General features: G+C 33.8%; 1 protein-coding gene across 1 annotated transcript in view; it reads left to right on the forward strand.

Annotated features, from left to right (window-relative positions):
* Window positions 1-21,746, forward strand: part of LOC101277958 (protein piccolo) — a 232,628-nt gene that overhangs the window by 168,849 nt on the left and 42,033 nt on the right. Inside the window, exons 17-20 of the mRNA XM_049714695.1 lie at window positions 103-174; window positions 1,727-1,907; window positions 3,513-3,707; window positions 20,299-20,440. Coding sequence (XP_049570652.1) covers window positions 103-174; window positions 1,727-1,907; window positions 3,513-3,707; window positions 20,299-20,440 — 590 coding nt within the window. The remainder of the gene's footprint in view (window positions 1-102; window positions 175-1,726; window positions 1,908-3,512; window positions 3,708-20,298; window positions 20,441-21,746) is intronic.

Genomic DNA, 21,746 nt, shown 5'->3' on the forward strand with positions numbered 1-21,746 from the left:
GAAAGAGTTCAAGGAATGAAAATATAAATGAGTCTATTATATGAGTATAATGAAAATTTATGATGAGAAATGAGGTTAATGACATTTTGATTTGAACTGTAGCTCAAGAAGAAAACACTGGAGGTGACAGTCTGGGATTATGATAGATTTTCTTCCAATGATTTTCTTGGTGAGGTGAGCCTATGGTTTCCTTTTTTTTATTTGCTTCATTATAAACCATCAATTAAATCTTTATGGAAAGCATATTTCTTAAGTGTATAAGATAACTATTTCTGGATAAAATTCTTTGGTGGATAGAATTTATTTACAAATGACTCTGAATAGATGAATAGCAACTGGAGAAATAATTTTCACTTTACCACTTGATGTACTTTCTAATTAATTTGCAAGATGAAATATTAATTGTTTTGATAGAAAGTTATATAATCATGCTGTGAATCCAAATGATTATGTAAAAGATTGGAGATAAATTTATTGTATTATAAAATGAGCTGGATTTTTTTCAAATGCATTTTCAGTTTATTTAATTGCTATTCCTCATTGCACGTATGAATGACTTGATGTGACATTTTACATACTTCATTTAAGTGTCCCACAAAACATCTCAAAATATTTTAAGAAGCAAAACTAGAAGTAGGAGAAAACAGTAAAAACAATTTTTATAAATTCACAAGGAATGTAACCTAATTATGAAATGTGGCAGGATGGTCAGATTCTGTGATATTTTTCATCTATCATATTCCAAAAATACATATTTTGTTTAGTGATCTTTGCTTAAAGCAGAAGTTATGAATTAATGTTAAAAAAATCTCCAAAAATATATAACACCTAGAAAATACAATATCCTTTTGATAGAGACAATAGAAGACAGTTGAGTAGTCTAGGTGACATGATGTCTTGTTTGGCTCCTACACTCTGTACCTTTTTCCCATCAAAACTAGATCATTTGAACTTCACCTACAGGCTCCATGTGGTATAGCCACTTGGACTAATCTTGGTCTTAGGACTACTCTAGAGTACGGTTATATCTGATTTATTGTCCTATTTCAAAAAGCTGATTTATTGATGTCCTTATAATTTATTGTTCACATGAACCTAAAGCATATATCCATTGTGTGGTTTTATTTTTTAATATCTGCTCAAATATAAGATGCCAACTACTGTAAAATGCACCATTGTTTATGTACCACTAAGAAAAAATGTTGCCAATTAAACCATGACACAGCACTTTCTTATTGTAAACTGTGGGTAATATCTCTGTTTCAAATGTGAACTAAAGTATGTTTTAAAATAGAGGGAATAAGTTAGTAATTGAAAATTAGCCATTCTTTTTCATTTTGTCCCTCTTGTAACTAAAATCAAACAATCTGCAAAAAAACACTAGCCCAGTTTAAGAATATCATGTGTCCATTTAACAAAAGAAGACTTTATTTCATAAAGAGATTGACTTGTGACTCTACCTTTTTGCATCATCTCCAAATAATTTAATTAATAGTCAGAGATGTCATACAGTTCAAGTTAACCAAACGTTTATACAGCATCTGGTATGCACAAGACATACTAAGTATCATGGGTGAAGAAAAATGAGGAAGACCTCATCATCCTAAAGGTTATACTATATCCTTTGACTTATGTCCTTGAATAAGTTTCAGATCACAGAAAAAAAACAACAAACGAATTACAGCTTAATCCATACATTTTATTCACTTATTGCACTTTTTTCCAGGTATTGATTGATTTATCTAGCACATCTCACCTCGATAACACGCCTAGGTGGTATCCTCTCAAAGAACAGACTGAAAGCATTGATCATGGCAAGTCCCATTCCAGTCAAAGCAGCCAGCAGTCCCCAAAGCCGTCTGTCATCAAAAGCAGAAGCCATGGTATCTTCCCTGACCCATCCAAGGGTAGGAGATATTTCAAGTAGAAAAAAGCTTTTGTCTTTTTATTCACTCAGTATATTCTTGAATATGAGTGCCTGTATATTTAATATCTTTTGAAAGGTATTATATTGGGAAATATTTAATATAATATCATGCAAAGAGTAGTGGATGTGGAATCAGGAGAAAGGGGCTTTAGTCTCAGATCAGCCCTTAATTAGGTTGATGCCTTTGTGATCTTCACCCCTCTGGTTCTCTGTTTTTCAACCTATAAAATAGAGGAGGTTGGGTTATATGAGCTATTGGGTCTTTTTCAGCTCTCAAAATCTAGGTTAATATGACTTTATAAAATACGTTGGGGTATTTCATAAAGAAAACATAAAAATCCTCAACAGTTCATTGACTAGACATAATCATCATTACCATTTATGCATGTTTCTTCTGTTTAAATCCCTATCTTTTCATATGTATATTCTTACTCATAAATCATATATGTAATATATGGACATAAACAGTTTTGCATTCTGCTTTTTAATTATGTCAAAAACATTTTCCTCATGTCATCAAAACAATTGGTATGCTGAAAATTACTTAAACCTTTCCTAAGTGGTGCATTCAAACTAATTCTATGATTTTTTTAAACTACTATTATTATTTTTTAATTGCAGCGTCATACATTGGGTTTGGCAATATGCACAGCTTTCCCATTGGAATGAGCTTTTCCTTTGGGAGGTTCATTAACCAGTTATCCTACAACACAACAGTAATCTTCATCATAAAATGAGTTAACTGCCTGTATGAGAGAACCATGTAGTATCTTTCCAGGATATGCTGAGCTATTTATAAATATTAAATAAAAATTTTTATATTGGATCTGAGTATTCCTTCCTTTTCGCCTCTTCTCAGGAAGTACAGCAAATTGAAAAGTGGTTCTTTGCAATTTGGATTGGAAATGCAAGTGTTCTAGGAGATGAAAAACTGAGGTCGTGTCCAGGAGGCCACTGAGTTAATACAATAAACAACTGACTACAATAAGTTCTGTAGATTACTTATGAGTTGTATAGATCATTTCTGGATTCCACTTAGCCAGATCAGCTCTGCACTAATTAACATTCTGGAAGATGATTGGTATAAAGACCTGTCTCTCTATGACTACCACAGTAAATGTGTGATCTTATATATACATTCTCTAAAATCACCTGAGATGATGATATAATACAGTCCCCACTTCCATGTATCCCAGTGACTCGCACACCTTCCTCCAGGAATTTTACTTAAAACGCCTCCTGCGGCAATGTCAGCCTATTGTTTCTTACCTGGTCCCTACTAGAATTAGCAGAGTTGCTTGGTGAAACTGTAAGTTAATATATTCATTTATATGAGACTACTTAGAATGTATTTATTCCTCTTCTCAAACCTCTCTTCTCAAGATTATCATCCTCTTGCCTTTCCTCCCAAAAATTGTCTCCCAAATGTTGAACCACCTCGCTGTATGGTGAGCAGTTGCATAAACGCGCCAAAAAAGAAACAGAGTTAACTTAAATCTTAGACGGTTTCAAATTATGTGAGACCCAGCTTGACAGGAGGAACGCTGGAGCAAATTTAACTCATGTTTTACCCTTTTGTAACCAGACATGCAGGTTCCCACCATTGAGAAATCCCATAGTAGTCCCGGTAGCTCGAAATCCTCATCCGAAGGCCATCTCCGCTCTCATGGACCATCTCGCAGTCAAAGCAAAACCAGCGTCACTCAGACCCACTTGGAAGATGCAGGGGCTGCTATAGCCGCTGCCGAAGCCGCCGTGCAACAACTCCGCCTTCAACCAAGTAAAAGACGCAAATAAATTCCTCAGCATGGCAGCTTAATGTTCATCTGTTGCCTTTCTTTCCTGCTGTCCTTCCCCATTTGCTTTGTTTTGTGCTTTCCCTGCTCCCTCTGTTCTCTGTCCCTTTGTCTGTGTAGGAACAGTATCGATACATAAATACGCTCTCTCTCATTTAGTTCTTTTTTGTTTTACTTTACATAGAACGAAATAAAACTGGCTGTTTCTCCTTTGTCTCCACCATCCATCCAACCTGGCTCATAGTATTTGGTAGCTGTGTCTGTGATGTGTGCAGGCAAAACTATGTTGTGTGTCCTTTTTGTGTGCACTTAAATATCCTTTAGAATACAGGAATTATAAGCACAAGTGGCTGCCAGTTTTCCAGGCATTACACCAAAAAAAGGCACACACATAAGCATTTTGAGCAGATTAGCAATGAGAGTCTCACCTCTGAAAAACACTAAAAAATTTTAGGCAGAAGAGTCATGTAACCAACAGTCAAGTTCTAGAACCTAGGGGAAATGGAAAAAACATTTTACGCTTAAAATTTTTAATGAATTATGCATGTGAAATAATGAGGCTTTCCACGTGAGAAACTTTGTAGTCTTTTGGAGAAAAAAAAATCTGTAAAGAAAATAATGTTTCCTATATTCTCAAAAAACTAGTATTAATATATGTCTAAGCATATTCGATGAGGCCATGTTACCTCATTAAGGAGCACAGTGGGATCCATTCTGTTGGATCACACTTTGTATATGATACAAGAGAATTTATAGGGTTATTCTTCTTTCTAACCACTGGAAATCATTTGGAAGCCAAGATATCAATTAAAGCGTAACAATTCACCCATCTTAACTGCTGTAATTTCAATTGATAGAATTATATAAGAACTTAGTGAGTACAGACACTTTAAAAATGTAGGGGCACTGTTACTTCCAAGAGGCATCAGGCAAACAACGGAGATAGATGAATGTTCTCCCCATCTCCCAAAGTCATCATTTCCAAAGAAACAGCCAGTTTTAACCCCCTTTAGTGCTGTGCATGTGGTGTCATTTTGGCATTTGAAAACACAACTTCCTTCGATAGAGCAAAAGATTACTTCTGTTTGCATGAATAACATTCAAGCTGGTTCCATCTGAGGATACATACTCTGGGTTTCCATTTCACCCACACTACCACAGCAGCACATAAAAGCGGTCAGTCTAATCATGCCAGGAAGCAGCACAGACACAGCATAGCAGGAGTCCTCCCCATTCAAAGAACTCAGTCTGATAATCTGCCTCCACCAGCTAATGGCAACCAAGACCAAAGCCAGCTAGCCCTCAGGAAGGTGATGTCTGATGGACCAGTCAAGCCAGAAGGAGGTGAGCAGAAAGGCGCTATTCAAAGCACACAGCAAGAACATCCCCCAAATTTAAAGCCCTCATCTTTTAATTTTTAGAGATTGTCTGATAAAGTATGTTTATCCACTTTTTAATGTGCTTTTGTGGGCATGGCATTTCAGGACTTCATCATCACTGTGTAAGTCCCAAGATGAGTCCCATAATATATTGACTATAGTGATTTGTATTTTTCTATGCACTGGGCATCTTTTGACTTTTGTTGGGAAATAGATTAATAGTATTCATATTGCAGAATGGAACGCATGCTACTAACATAATCTGTTCAAGCATGACTATAAATATGTTGCACTGTGATAAAAGTTTAAACTGCTCACAATTCGAGTTAGCATACCAGTTGGAATGTAGATCAGTTTTTGTTGAATATTATTTCAAGTGTAACTTTTTTAAAAAATTCAGTGGATTTTGGAAATCTTAGAGGAAAGTAAAGGAAAAAATTGTTAATGCACTCATTCACCTTTACATGGTGAAAGTTCTTTCTTGATCCTACGAACACATTTTTTCCACTCATGTTTCCATAGTTTTCAAGTGTATCAGATGTGTTGGGCATGTGAATATCCAAGTGCCTGTGTAATAAATAAAGTATCTTTATTTCATTCATAAACCACTGGGTTCTGAGCCATTGTTATATGATGCAGCTTAAAATGAGTGTGTCAGTTTTTGCTTTCTCATTTGATTCCTTGCAATAGAGAATTTAAAGTTACTGCTTCGTTGCTAGTGCAAGCTATAATGATAGAATATTGAGTTGCAGGACAAAGTTTCATGTCGGAAACATAAGATAGATGGGGAGTTATTACCAAATAAAAGTACCAGAGCTTACATAAACATGTAAATAAATAATGGGTTTGGGCTACTCTAGGCAATGCTTCCACTCTTCCTTTCTTGCACGTCTGATCTACTTCACAATCTTCTCAGCTTTCTGGATAAAGGAAGACAAATCCAATGAGTCTTGCTCCAGACAGGCACCTAGACTTGATCCATGGCTTTGTTAGGAAGGAAAGCAAGTTAATATCTGTCCCTAACTTGACACCAACAATTTGTGGAATTTTCCCCAAGAAAGAATGCCACTCACTGCCAGTGACAGGGATCAAACCAGGGTGATTATAAAATTATCTTCATTGTACTTCAAATTTAAATTTAATTTTAATTCAAAAACATATATCAAAGAAAGGATAAAAAAAAACAATAGCAGTGTTTGCCCCCTTAAGTCCCTTCCAGCCGTAAAACACTTGATTCTATGATTCTGTACTTTCCACAAACTAAAATTAAGACTTGTACTTTCCTATTGCATTTCTCTGTATTCTCAGAAATTTTTAAAATTTAATATGCTTTTGTCCCAACTAATCAGACATTTAGGAGCAATGGAGGATGTATGTGGCAGTACAAAGGCCAAACCACTGTGATGTTCCTTGAATTAGCAGGCAATTAAGGAAACAGCTTAAATATTAAGATAATTGTGAATATGCATTTACTCAGCCCAGTTTATAGACTATCACCAAAGCAGTTTCCCTTTTCTAGTTGGCCTTACTAGTACTGTCCAAGAGTACTTAAAATTTCACCTCTCACCTTTTTTTCCATCAAATAAGTTCAGTTGATTGCTTCCTTCATTTTCTTACCGCAAATATTTAATAATTGTAAATGTCACAGTAGTCAAATGCTTCTCTTATTTCACTCTATTTTTAATTATCATGATTTAAGTATTCCTATGATAGTTTGTCCTAGTTTTCCTAGATGTGGGTCTTAAAATTTGCAGCAAAATGCATTTAACTCCCTTTCTTTGAATAATGCTCTAATGGATATTCTCATACATTTAGAATAGTTCTTCACATTGTGCAAAGTGTTTCATCACCCATTTTCTCATTTTGTCACACCTAGTGGGTGAGGGATTCGTTGCAGATATTTTCATTTCTGTTTTCTGAGTGAGCCATCAGAGAGTCGGGGTGTGCGTGTGGCAGCATGACTGGTGAAGAACACATACCTGGAAATTGTCAGAATCGGCAATCTAACCCTTGTTTATGACCGCACCTAATAAGCCTTTGCTTTTTAAATACATTGGCACCTTTGAAATCAAACCCTCCTGATTTCACTAAAAACAATTGTCATTTACTTATTTGCTATTTACACTCCAGTCCTTACAAATGATTAGAGGTTGCTAGAAATTATGGCGGAATACAATTTAGACTTGGTCTACCTACTTGATCCTCTTTTCTGAAGGCTGATAATTAAACTGCCACAAATCAGGGAAGTAAAACCTTCCCACTGCACAAGCCGAGTGCAGCAGTAAGCAGGCTCTGTAGAGGAGGCGGTGTGTACATCTGCAGTCATTGCTATCAAGGGTGACGAAATTGTCCCTAAAGAGCTTTTCATATATATATATATATATATATATATATTTTTTTTTTTTTTTTTTTTTTTTTTTTTTTTTGGTGAGCTTTTCAGCGGGTTTCTGCTTGAAGTAGCAGAAAATATGGGTCAGGTAAGAATTATGGAGTAAGAAAGGAGGAACTTTTTCTCTCCCTCCAGGGTTTAGTTGCATGCTAGGAAACCTGAAGGACAGGATTTAGACAGATTATGCCAGATCATCCCGATACCTAAACAACTCTCCATTTGTATTTAGAAATCCCTGGAAATGTTTTTTTCCAAGCCAGTTGGGTTGGTGGAACATAGGCCCGGCTGTTTTAGAAGGTAACGCCAACCAGGGAAAAGAGTTTCAAAATAGGTTGTTTTTTAAAACCATACCCAAACTAAAACAAATTGAAGTATTTTTACAACCTTGAAAATTAATTTAGTTGCTATGGAATATATTACATTATATATATATATATATATATTATATATATATATATATATAAAGGGCATTTTTAAATTCCTGAGCTGTTTTTGTTTGATCTGAGATTTCAGGTAAGCTTTAAGTTTAGAAACACTCATACAGGATAGATAGAAGTATCCCTCCACCCTGGGCAGTAAGATGAGAGCTTGGAGAGGTTAGTAAGAAGATGAATCATTGACTGAGTTGTGTGAGGAACTATGACTGAAGGTCCCTTGTTGTGGCCAAATTGTAGGAGAAGGTCCTGAAGCTACTTCCACAGACCGCTGCTGGAAACTCCACTTTCCGTAAGGCTTCTTTGCGGCACCTGTCAAAGAAGAGTTTCCTATCCATATTGCTGTGGTGAACTCTGACTAAGCCATCTCTCTGTGAGAGCTGCTGTCTTGGGCAAGTGGTATGGGTGGCTGGGTTGGGAAACAGGGCGGGCACTGGGAGTGGAGAGAAGTGTTGGTTACAAAGGCAGTAGTTGATCAGTGGTCCATTCTCTTCTGACCGGAAGCAGATGGCCACTTTTGATCAGAAGGAATTTGGCGTTCTCTGTTTCTGGAAAGGAGAGGGTTCAAAAGGGAAAGAAATCAGAATGAGATCATTTGGAGGTGAAGTCTTCTGGAATGCGTGTAAGAGGTTAATAAAAACAGACTTAACATTCCTCATTTCAATGTGTTTGTGCAAAGAAAAGAAAGGCAGCAAAGCTTTAAAAAGGAAACTTTGCATGGTTTAAAATAGAAAGAAAACAAACTGTAATGATGTGAACACAGCAAATAGCCAGCAGAAATCTGAGAGCATCAAATTGGATTTCAGCTTTCAAAGTTTTCTGCCTATTTCTCTGGGGGCAAGGGTTGTATTTCTTTGTCGTCTCTGAAAATCAAAGTGTTCTTCTAAAGTTCTGGGTTTTTAAGAGTTTCCATATTTTCTTAGATTGGTTATGCATTTTCAAATCTTTCTATAGTCATTTAATATTCATTGCCAGAAATACCTCTGCTGCACATGCAGACGCACAGACAGTAAATATATAGCTCTGAACATATGACACTGTCTCTTGTTTGTGCACCTTCCCTCCCAAAGGTGAATTCACTGACGTATCATCAATGGATACTTTTGTTCTTTTCTAGTAGTAGCCATGAGTGTGTCAAGCCATCCACGTAAGGAATTACTGGTTCGTACTGCAGTGTGCCTTTGTCACGTGATCTAACCAGAGGCCTATATGATTGAGCGGGACTATTAATAACATGATCCGAGAAGAGAAAGGCCTAATTTTTCACATGTCAAAGTGCCTTAAATGCTATTTATGACATGTCTTTAACAAAGTTAAACTTATTTTTTGATTGCAAATTATTGTATTTTAGGTTTAAACAAATTTATTTTTAAAAAGTTAATTTACCAAATTACCAGCAGAGAGCAGGACCCAGAGCAAATGAGACAGGCAAGTAAATGCTGATGGAGGAAAGAAATGAGAAGCATGGAAGATGAGAAGGCTGATGGGGACACTGCGGGACCATGGACAGAGGGTACAGTCTGAGCTTGGGGCTGGGAACGTTATCGTCTGGGTAGGAAGGATCCTGGAACTGAGTGAAGTGCCACCTGGGGAGAGGCGGAAGAATGCCAAAAGCTAATAGCTTAAGCTAAAGCTTAATAATAGCTAATTTAATAGCTAAAGCTTAATAGCTAAAGCTTAATAGCTAAAGCTTAACAACATTGCCTAATTCCAGTATCTATCCATGAATTACTTGATTTTTTTCCCCACTTTTCATCCAAATGTACTACATTATGTAAAATCATGATATTTCACCCATTCTCTGTTGTGCAAGATAACCTTTGGGAGGGAGGGGGACATATGGGGATGGGATAGGATGAAAGGAATCTTTATGTATAATGAGTCAGACCGTGAAAAATAGCCTTTTTATTTTATTACTTTGTTGAGTCTGTAAATATATATTTTAATCATTGAGGTGACAAAAAAAACTTTCGGATTTCAAATGAAAACATTTCCGCAATATTTTGATTGGGGTATTACGGTTTTCAGATGTATAAAGAGAAATAATGTAGATAGAACCATAGCTTTATACCTCAATGTGTTTTAAAATACTGGAAGATAAAATTAATTAAATGATCATTTGAACAGAAACTAATCAAAATATTAATAATACAGATCAAACAAGAACAGATAAGTTTTTAAGAAGAAAATGTTTGATGAAAATCAGGAGTTAGGAATTCCCTGGTGGTCCAGTGGTTATGACTCCACACTCTCAACTGCCAGGGGCCCGGGTTCAATCCCTGGTTGGGAAGCTAAGATCCCACAAGCCTCAAAGTGCAGCCAAAAAAAAAAAAAAAAATTAGAGAAAATGTCAGGAGGTAGGTCCCTATTTCTAAACATAAGAAACAAAATGGAATAAAATTTCTACTTCTACTTTATTCTTAAAAGAACACAGAAGCAAAATCTACTTTTCCTCATTAAGACATTTGAAACTAAAAACCACATTATTTTAAGTTCTATAGATCACATTATTTTTTTTCAGAGATCTTATAGCTTTTATTTTTATTTAAAAAAATTTTTGAAGTAGATTTACAATGTTGTGTTAGTTTCTGGTATACAGCAAAGTGATTCAGTTATACATACTGGTCACATTATATTTTTATCTGACTCTTTAGGTAAAATGAGGTCGGAATCTAGAGAGAGAGAAAATGTAATTTTTATACTACACAATTCAAATTTCTTTCTATATGGATATATTTATACTTTCTATTATATACTTTTAGTTTCTTGTAAAGCATTCTTATTGCTACTGACATTTTTAAAGTAAATAACTACTTTGGCTCCATCCAACTATTAATGTACAAGAAAATTGAAGAGACAATGTAGAGAAAAGCCGTTTTGGGAAGAATTTGCATTGTTTTTTGCCTGCCAAATTTCATTATTTACTCTGGATTTCTGTGTAATATAGTTTTTTTGTGGGTTTTTAGGCAAAAATAGAACAGACAAGCAAATTTTTATGATACATATAATATTTAACTCAGACCTTATAATTCTAGAGTTGTGAAGTTCTGGGTGAAACAAATTCTGAAGAAGCTTAGAGAAATTCAAAGGGTGACGATAATAATAATAAATCTTTTCAAGTAAGGCGTTAGAACTTGATTTTTTTAGTGCAGAAAATAAAAAATAAAAGACACCATAGAATGATTGTCATGTATATACTGGTTTAAGATGATTGTCAAAAAAGGTTGATGCTAATTGTTTCTTTTTTTTTTTTTTCATTTTCACAGTTCATACTTCATTTTCATCACTGTAGATGTAGACCAGTGATTCTCAAAGTGTGTCCATTGATCCCTAGGTGTCCCAGAGACCTTTTCAGGACTCTACAAGGTCAAAAAATTCTTAAAACTCTTAAGATGTTATTTGCCTTTTTTACTCTCATTCCTTCCTTAGTGTGCAGTGGACTTTTCCTACATTTCCATGAGATGTCATGACATCATTGCTCTGATGGCTAATGGAATATGTATTTGTCAACTGCTTATGTTAAATTTTTCTTAATTTTGAATATGATAAATATTGATAGATATATTTCACATAAAGCGAAGTTCTTTAAGAAATTCAACAATATTTAAGACTGGAAAAGGGGTCTTGAGACCAAAATATTTAAGAGCCACTGATCTATACCTGGGTACAATCATAATTTTATCAATAGTCAATGATGTTGGATAATTAGAAATTTCTTACAAGATATAATTATATTTGCCTCTAAATTTTCTATGCCTTTTCTATCTTGTATTGCATTTTGGAACCCCTACTTTCTTTTCTTATTTAATGTTAATTTATAACTTAAGATTGACAAATGATTTTTCATTTTATATTCTTATTTTAAATATTTTATTGGGCATGATTTAGATTAAGTTATGATTATATGCCCATTTTCATTATTTACATTTGCAGTTTGACTGGTAAGTTGTCTGTCAACTTTAATCAAGTTGTTCCTAGCCTAAGGTAGAATGAAAGGGAGTATTATAAAGGTAGAATACATTTTATTTGTGTCCTTATTTTGATGATAAAATTTATTGGAAAAACATTTATAAATTATTTGTTTCTTTAATCTTCTATTGTATTATCTATATTAGTGGTCCTATACTTTGCAAATTCATTGTTGGCATAAATAACAATAGAAACACTGAAGATCATCACTTTGATTCAAATTTGAGGAAATGTTAAGCTTCTTACCTCTTACTTAATCCTTGATCCTTAATTTCAAACATACAATTTATTGTGTTTTTAAATAATTAAAGCTAAAAAGGGAATTCTGAAAATATTTATCATTTACAGAAAATATTATCTGAATTACCCCTATTAGTTGCTCATCATTTATTCACATTCATACACACAGTTTTTTTAATGAATAGTATGTTTCAGAAACTCTTCAAAGTGTTAGTGATTCTGCAGTGGACACAATAGACAAAAATCACTGTCCCCATAAATATCCCATCCTAGTAATATTTATCAAATAATGGATTAAAGATATGTGGGAAAAATTTGAAGACTGACAAAAGCATGACTTTTGTCTATCTTCAACTGAAATTGAAGTAGAACATTGCAGTTAGTCATTGACTTAAGTTTATATACACAGACACCATCATGTTTAGAAATATCTGAAAATAGAATTATTTTGTTATTTGTTCTGGTCTGGTTATCTCTCGTAATCTTTACAGTTCACTGGGATATAACCAAGTATAGGAGGAGAGAAAGTGTTTGAAAATGATCTATTTGGAGAAGGTAGGAATATTAATGAAATTAATTAGAGATGTTGTATTCCATGGGACTGGACAGGTGTTTACCAAATAATTGTCCAAATTCCTCTTTACTTTATGGCCACTGACTACATTTGAATGATATGAAAAATAATACTCAGTGTTTGTTGTAGCATTAGCCATGTAAATCAGTATGCTATTATAAATTTGTATTTGTTTACACTGGAAATGTCTCCTTTGGGCAAGATTTTTGTATAAATCAAATTATTTGGATTCCGTTTAAAGGTAACATCCTTGTTATCTTAGTATTCATGATCTAGGTGATCAATTTCAGGATTATATAAGAACATTTTTCAAAACTATTTTTATAATTACTTTCACTCAAACAGGACCACTTGTTTTGCAAGCAAACTGAGAGAGAATATTTCAGTTTCAAAGGAGAATGAAATAAATATGGAAAAATTGAGTTGCCCTTGAAAAATTGATGTAGATCTTGAAGATTTTTTTCTGTCAAATATATTTCTCCTTACTCTTAATATTTTAAAGGTAAAGATTTTTCCTGTGTTATTTAAAGGTAAAGATCTTAATTGTGTTAGCATTTTTTTAGCACAAAACCAAAACTTGGTCCTTGATAAACTCTTTGTTCATTCTATTTATTTGGACGTAGCTAGAATTATAAACTAAACTTATTAAAGATAAAATGAATTTACTATCTTTGTGATGTCTTAATCAAACTCCATTATTTACTCTGAAATTTTGGTCCCCACTTAAACTGTATTTATTTTAAGTGTCTTCTTCCAAAATAAGTTCTGAACCAAAAACACCTTTAGAAAGGAAGACACACCTAAAAGGCAACATTATAGCATAAATGCAAGAACTATAGTACAGTGAGCCATCACATATTGTATTTATGTAAGAAAAAAACCTTCTCTACCATGTTATTAAGCTAACTTTACTCTCATTTCAAACACATGTTGTATTGAAGTTATATGCTCTTACTTTTGTTCCCTAAAGTGATCATTGATCCTATTATCCATAAAGCTAGGGAGTGAATGGGAGACACCTGCAAAATAGTGATGCATTAGATCAAAAAAGATTGAACTGATTATTAAAATGTCTTGAAAAAGTCAGTTGTAAGGCCAGTGTGGATGGAGAGGGAAGAGTGCGAACATGATTTAAAGCTTTACCACCTTTCCCACGACATAGAAAATAGAGGCATCACATCTTCCTCTCCCTCTCTGAAAGAAGCTACTATGTGAATAATATGGAATATCTTGAGGGACATGTTTTGATTTTTTATAAGTTTGTTGTAACTTTCTGATATATATAATTATTTTTTCTGAGTGACCAAGCCAAGTGTTAGTGTTAATTTCATCCTCAGCGACCCTGGGAGAGAGGTAATATAATCACCAATAATTTTTCATTTAAAAAGTATTTCAGTGACATCCTTCCTTTCACTGACCCCACCTAGGGGTTTACAAATGACTGATATATTGTAGAAATCAGAGTTGTCTATTTTAAATACTTTTATTTGTGAAAACTTGTAATTTGGAGGTATGTGAACATTCCTACAAATAGTTGTATTGAAGCTACCTATGCCATTTTTCTAGTGTCTTCTTTTAAATTTTTCCAAATTGGATAATGAATATACTGAAGTAAATTCAGAAAAAAGTATATTAAATTTCTAAAGTCCTTGTAAGATGCAACACCCCTTCTTAATACCCCTGGATGATAGTAGAAAACCTAAAAATGTTATTGCACGTAATTCAAGGGGAAAACTACCAACAGTGCTGGTAACAGAGGAAATTAAAAGTTGACATTTTTCAGGGCTACATCCAAATGCAATCAACAAATGAGATAAAACTGCAAAGTCTCTTTAGTAAATATAACAACTAAAACAACAGCAGTAATAAAAGGTAGATAGATAAATAGAGAGTGAAAGGTAAAGGAGATAAAGTAGAAAAGGTCACTAAAGTTAATACCAGCTAAATTAAAGTTAAACCAGCTAAAGAACCAAAAAAAAAAGCATGCTGTAAGTATATAATTTCTAAAATAGCCAGGTAGTTATTTCAGTTCCATCATTATACTATTGGAATAAACAAAAGAATTATTGATTGTTTTCTCTTAATTTCAAGCAGTTGATCCTAAAATCCTATACATTGTATCTATGAAGATAATACTAATACTGCATCAACCAAGTAATTTGGGAAATTACAGGTTACCTACATAATAAATTACTCCTGAAATATTTGGAAATACCTTTGAGCGAGACCAAAGATATAAAACCAATGGAAGTGAGGCTTCATACATTCCAGGCACTGAATTCTAAGGTAGGTAACCTCTCTTAATTTGAGACAATTCAATATGATAGAAAAGTGGATGAGCACTTTTCAGTTTTGATTTGTGACCTGGAACAAGTCACTTAAAACTTTCCAGGGCTTAGTTTTTCTATAAGCAAGATGATGGTTCTGGAACAGGTTATCTTTAGAGTCCTTACCAGCTTTTAATTTCCATGATTCCACAATTATAAAATCATCTACAATTCTGATCCGAGACTTTGCTCATGGTGCTGCCATCGTGTGGTAGGCACAGTGATAGTTCTGCATTTTTTTAAGTATGTATATATAGTAGAGGGGAAAAATCAACAGAGCAAACTAATTGAAGACAGATGTTCAGTCAAAGAGACACTACCAGGTTTAATTAAGGTTAGCCACAGAGGAGTAATAAAACAAAATGTTTTCTAACCACCTAGCAGCCGCAGAAAATGAAGAGGTCAAAGAATAATTTAAAACAGATTGAATTGCCTCACTGAAAATAAAATTCGTTTACCTGAAATGCCCCCTCAATAACTGAGTCACAAAATTATTCAACACGCTAGTATTTATTCTTCTAGCATATAGGGACCCTCTTTGTAGGAGTGGACGTCTTCCATCTCATATTTATATGATACATTCTTTTTTCTGGTTGGTACTTAATAGTACAAATAAAAATTCAAAAAGAAGGTAGGCCCCCCAAAATGTAACTCTTTAAGAAAATGGCTCCAAAAATGTTTTTCATTATTAAATAAATCTCAATTCTAATGTAAAATAAATATTTCCATATGTAATACACAGGTACATAATACAGGATTTCTGAAATTCTGATTTCAAGATTTGGAAAAAGCAGGTAGAATATTTTTAAATTGTTAATTTTGAAATCATAAAATTATGGAAAGTCATATTTAGTTTTAATGTTTTAAAATAATATTTTCTACAAGAACATAGAAAGAGAGACGTTACACTGAAATATAAACTGGAGCTCACCATCTGTCTGTATACCAAGAGGTGCAATCAGCCTAAGTACTAGTGTCTGTATTAGCACCATCTAGTGCCTCCCATGGAATGTTACCATACAAATTATTTTGTCACTTCAATTTAGAAATATATATGTAATATTCATGGTCTGATATGAATTTTTTAAATTCACAAGCCTATGCTCTCCCATGTTTCATGTATTATTAAATATTTCAGTCAAGCCAGTTTTGAGGGAATTGGGATAACAGAACATCTGGTTGAGTGATCACATTTTTATATACAGTATGACAGATTAAAGTTGAATCTCTGATTTTAAAAGCTGCCAAAAATAGGTTACCCAAAATTTCATTGACAAAGAAAGTGGGGTTAAAAAACTATATTGTGGTATCTTTGATGAGATTTTTTTGATTTGTATCAACAGAACTGGATTAAAAATGAAAAATCTACTAAATCACTCAGATGTTTTAAGTTGTTTGGTTAAAGGAAAGAATTATTAATATGTTATCATTATTATAATTTTACTGTCAATTTATTAAATATTGCTTAAGCATAGTCCCAGGAGTAAGCTTTTAAGAATGCTACCATGGAGCTAACATAGGTAGGTTCTGTTTCCAATAACCACATGAATGTAACAACTACAATTAAAGATACAAAGTGACAGTTGCCATAAAAGACAAAAATTATGTGCTATGAGAGTCTAGGTATAGAAGTTCACTTCTGATTGTAAAGATGAGGAAAATGTATGAAGCAGGTTCTATCTGAGCTGAGCCTTTCTGGATGAGTATAATTTAGATATGAGAAAGTGACAGGGTCAGAGGAGGGTATAACAAAACTGGTAAGAAGAGGCTTGGCTAGAGCTCAGGAGAAAAAAAGCCGAACTATAGGGATTCAGAGTGAGTGGTCTGAATGGGCTTCAGTGAAGGGTATACAAAGGAAAATTATGGGAGGTATATATGGAAAGAAGTAGACGATAAAGGACTTCGAGAGGCAAACTAAAGAATTTGACTGAAATCGTGAGATGTCTTGAAATTGCATACGACCTGGCCTCCAATATTAAATCCTAAAAGCACTTTATTCATTAAGAAGTTTGCAGTAATACAGATTTAGTTCAGTTTAATTGAGTTGATGGTTTCTTATGTGGGGGCTGATTCAATTAAACGAAATCAGCAAATAGACGTGTTGTTTCAAGTAACTGAAAAAGAACTTTTAAAATTTTTGGACTCTTAGCACCAGCTTATCAAAACCTCACCATTTCTGTATTTTTAGTCTCATTTTATGCTATGTATATATAGCCCTGTACAGGGAAGATCCACTTTGCATTTTAGTTTAAGTCATTTTCAGAAACTAACTGTCAGGCTATCTATCTCTACGCTTACATACCAGGTTAAGTCTAAAAAAATTCAGTCATGCACCAGATGTTTTGAGATAATGCCTAATATCTAGACTCATTTGAATTATTCACCTAACCGCCCAAAATTTCTTTAGATTCAACATTACGTGTAATTTTGTTTTGCAAAGATGTTAAGGCAGACTTAGAGTTATTCTGAAATATGTATATATGCCCTATATTTAGTTTTCTTTCTTGTAATATTTCTTATAAACTGTGACTTGTTTGCGTTTAAAATATTGCATTTAAAATATTGACGACACTTGCACAGGTTTTCCAAATGAAATTTCTATTCACCTAGGCAGTATGACAAAACTGGCTTTCCTTAAATTTATTTCTATCCTTGATCCTTTTCTATTATTATATTGTTTTACATTCTGTTCACATTTCTCAAATTTCCCAGAAGAGGAATAGAACTAGAAATTGCATCAGGTAAAATCAAAGTTTGCAAAAGAAAGATTGGATATTTTGATATGTAAATAAGAAGACATCATTTCTATAATGTGGATATTTTGATATATTGTGAGATTTCTCTGGGATAAAAAAAAGTTTTAAATTAGTAAAGATAAATTGATTTTAAAATTAATGTCTATTAATTAAGGTTTGTCTTTGAAAATGGTATATTGAGATTTTCCAGTTGATGAAATTAAATTTTTACATTCAATATCATACTAAAAATTGTTAACAATCTAGTAGGTTGTATTATATAATGACAATCAAAAGGTATGATAGCTTTTCCTTGTTTACAATCAGTTGACTTATCTGACTCATGTGGTTGTTTATACAGTTTAATATTCTTTATAATGTTCATAATTTTATATCAGTCATATTACCTTTACATTTTTTAACTTATCCTTTTAAAAGGTCTTTAACACTAAATACGTCAGCTGGGTTTCTTCTACATAAGTTGAAGAAAATATTAAACAAACATTATGACTATTATTCTTTTCCTGGAAATCTAGTCCTATGAGTTACTCTTAATTCACTGGTGACTGGCTATGTAACAGGATTCAGAGCCTTTTCTAACTAGCTATTCCCAATTTATAGATACCTGATATATAACTGACTAATTATCAAATGTTTCTTCCTTCTCTATTCTGAGAAAGGAATCCTACTATCACTGGAATAGATAGTATGAAAATTTCTGGTGGCTTTAGAGAAACTGCTAGTTCAGAAATAGAAGGGAAGAAGTGAGGAAAAGCTAAAGCCTTTGCAAGACTTGATCCTGGCTAATCTGATGGAGAGTTTCCTGCCCTCAGATGATTTCCCTCACAGCATCTATGCTTTTCACTTTATTTGGGTATATTGGTTAAAACTCCACCCACCGGATTGTCATTGTGTTTTTATACATTTCCTTAAGAAAAATGTTGATAATTTAGAATCATTAAATGATTATCAACTCTCTACCCCGTTGTGTGGATCTGTCCAACTGCTTGAGAAACTCCTGAGTGAACAGGAGGAGAGTATTTATGGAGGAGAGAGACTCTTAAGTACTTTTGCAGCCTAGAATACATCTAAAATTAGAAGAGAATCAAGGTGAATTCATTGTCCGGGACTAGGTGTGCTGTTCAGTGGGGAACAGCCATTGACGATAAAGCCCTGAAGAAGAGCTTGGGGGTACAGCAAATTAAATCACAAGACAAAGAAGAGTGAGTTCCAGTTTTATCTCACTCCTCATAATCACAATCTTATGAGGGGGGCTTTACTGACCCCATTATTTTAAAGTGAGGAAACTGAGACCACCTAGAGTTAACTTCAGCAGGAGTTGGGATACAAAACCAGATCCGTGTGATCAGAGCTTATGCTCTTAAACTCTGACCATATGTCACAAGACAAATGACAATTTCAAAAATTTGCCTAGAGAATCTCCACCCCCACAAAAAAAGAGGAAACACTTGCCTTCTGTTTCTTTTTTTTTTTAGTTATTTCTGAGATATACATTTTAAAGTAATAACTAGAATTATGATTTATAACATTATACCAGAACATATAAGATTTTTAGAAATTTCATGTAATGTCTGAAACATTTATATTAACATATTTCCATACAAATAACCCAAAGAAAGTTTAGTATTAGTTGTTTTTTTGCTTGTTTTTTATACTGCAGATTCTTACTAGTCATCAGTTTTATACACATCACTGTATACATGTCAATCCCAATCACCTACACCTGCCTTCTTTTCATTCCTTTTGCATCAGAATTTCCTCCCAAATCTCTAATCTAGAACTCTGCTAACAATATTACCATTCTCTTACTGCATAATTTATAACACAAATTCATAACTCTTCTATGGGAATATGGATTCTTATATACAAAAAATCAAACTCATGGGTTATTTAAAACAAATCCCAGTCATAAACTAGGATGTGCCTAAGGGGAAATAAATATCTTCAAATTTAAAAACATGCTGGAGGTAGTTGATAGAGCTACATACAAACAAGTCCAGGATTTTCAGTCATTTCCTGAAATTATCTATTCTATTTTGCATCTTCACTTCTCAGGAGAAAAACAAATTACTGGTTATTAATATGGGAAATAATTAAGCAATTTTCACATATTCTGTCATTTCTATCTACCCAAGTCTTCCTAAATTCCTTTCTCCGTGAAATAGCCACAATTCTTATTTGTTTGCCATATCGTTATTGCAATACTCTATAAAGAAATCACAAGTAATAATAATACTGTTTAACTCAGTCTAAAAATGTGATGGTTGATTCCTAGAAGTTAATCTTTTTTTTCTTTTATATCCAACAAAAACAATCAAGGGCTTTATTGTTGCCACTGAGAGTTACTGGTTAAGGAAAAGAAAATGAAAGGCAGGTTAAGAGATGTGGAGTTCTTGCTAGAGCTGTTTCTTTACACCCGTAAATGAAGAAACATATAAGTATGCATTCGGATATCAATGGGAGGTTCATTGATTGACTGTGGTGTTGACTCTTCCCACACCATGCAGCCAAGCCCACCAATCACCGGCCTGCAGAAAGCTCCGTGTCCACTGGCTCCTCGGGCAGCAGCTTTGGCAGTGGGTATAGCGTGGACAGTGAAGGAAGCAGCAGTACTGCAGGGGACACTAATCTATTTCCTATTCCAAGGATGTAAGTGGTGGTTTGTTTGCTTTTTTTTCCACTGGAAAGTTAACAGCCTCATGAGTAAGCTTTTCTTAACATTGAAAAGGAAATAACTAGATAATTATCCAAGTCTGAGTCAGTGTCCCTGAAGGACTTCAGCTGTTTATGCCTATGTAAAAAATAGACTGTTCAGGAAAGATTGGATTAACTTAGTGAATTCTAAGCATGAATGCTGGTCACCACCAGGACTACTTAATCAGTGCATTCTGTATTTAATAGAAAAACTGCTAAAATAATAATAACTTAGCTATGCCTGAATCAAGTTCAGCAGCAGTAATACATGGCTGCTTTAATCGCATAATGCATAGATTAATTGATTTTGAATCAGGAGATATTTAAAGAACTCATATATCACATTTGAAATAGCACATTGGGCCACTCATATAGACTTTTCAACTATAAATTCCTCTACCATTAAAATAGAAGATTTTGAAGTGGATCCATATTTTCTAGAACAAATAACAAGCAGGACATAGGTCCCCAAATAGATACTCTTGGAATTTATAATTATAATTTATAACACGTTAAGCCTCGAGAAAATCATATTGCAAATAAAATGCAAAACTAAAGCAGACTGTATTTAAAATGTGTTAGAATGGGTTTAGTCATATCGGTGGCAAAATCTAGCAGCATCCAAGATAAATCCAAGATAAATATGTTATCTCTATTCCAATATCAAAATCTAAACTTCCTGACTTTCTCCGGTAACTAGTTTTCTAAGTTTACAAAAACAACATTGGGCCATGCAGCTCCAGGATCTAACCCAGGGTGAGTCCAGCCTGCTGCCTGGTTTTGTAAGGTCTGTGAAGAACTAAAAATGGCTTTTGCATTTTTAAATGTTTCCCAAAACCCCAGAAGAATAGCATTTTGTGACACATGATAATTACATGAATTTGAAATTTCAGTGTCTATTATTAACTTTTATTGGAACATGGCCACACCAGTTTGCTTATGTGTTGCCTAATGTTGTCTGTGCTCTAGGGGCAGACTTGTATAATTACAACAGGGACCATTCAGATCATTCACTGTCTGGCCCTTTGCAAAGTGAGTTTGAAGATCCCTAGTCTGGGCCCTTGTTAGAGGGTCTTTTTCATTTTCTCTGTTAAGTGAAACCATCTCTGGGAGTGGAACTTCTATTTCTCTTTGTTTAAATATCACAGTTTTTTATGAATCTTTCCTTTTGATCCCCAGAATAGTTCTAATATTTAGATAATGGCTCACGTTTATAAAAACAAAATAATGGGGAAAATGGATTTGTAAGGTGAAAAATGTG

The sequence above is a fragment of the Orcinus orca genome, chromosome 9, assembly GCF_937001465.1.
Source record: "Orcinus orca chromosome 9, mOrcOrc1.1, whole genome shotgun sequence".
NCBI classification, from domain to species: domain Eukaryota; kingdom Metazoa; phylum Chordata; class Mammalia; order Artiodactyla; family Delphinidae; genus Orcinus; species Orcinus orca.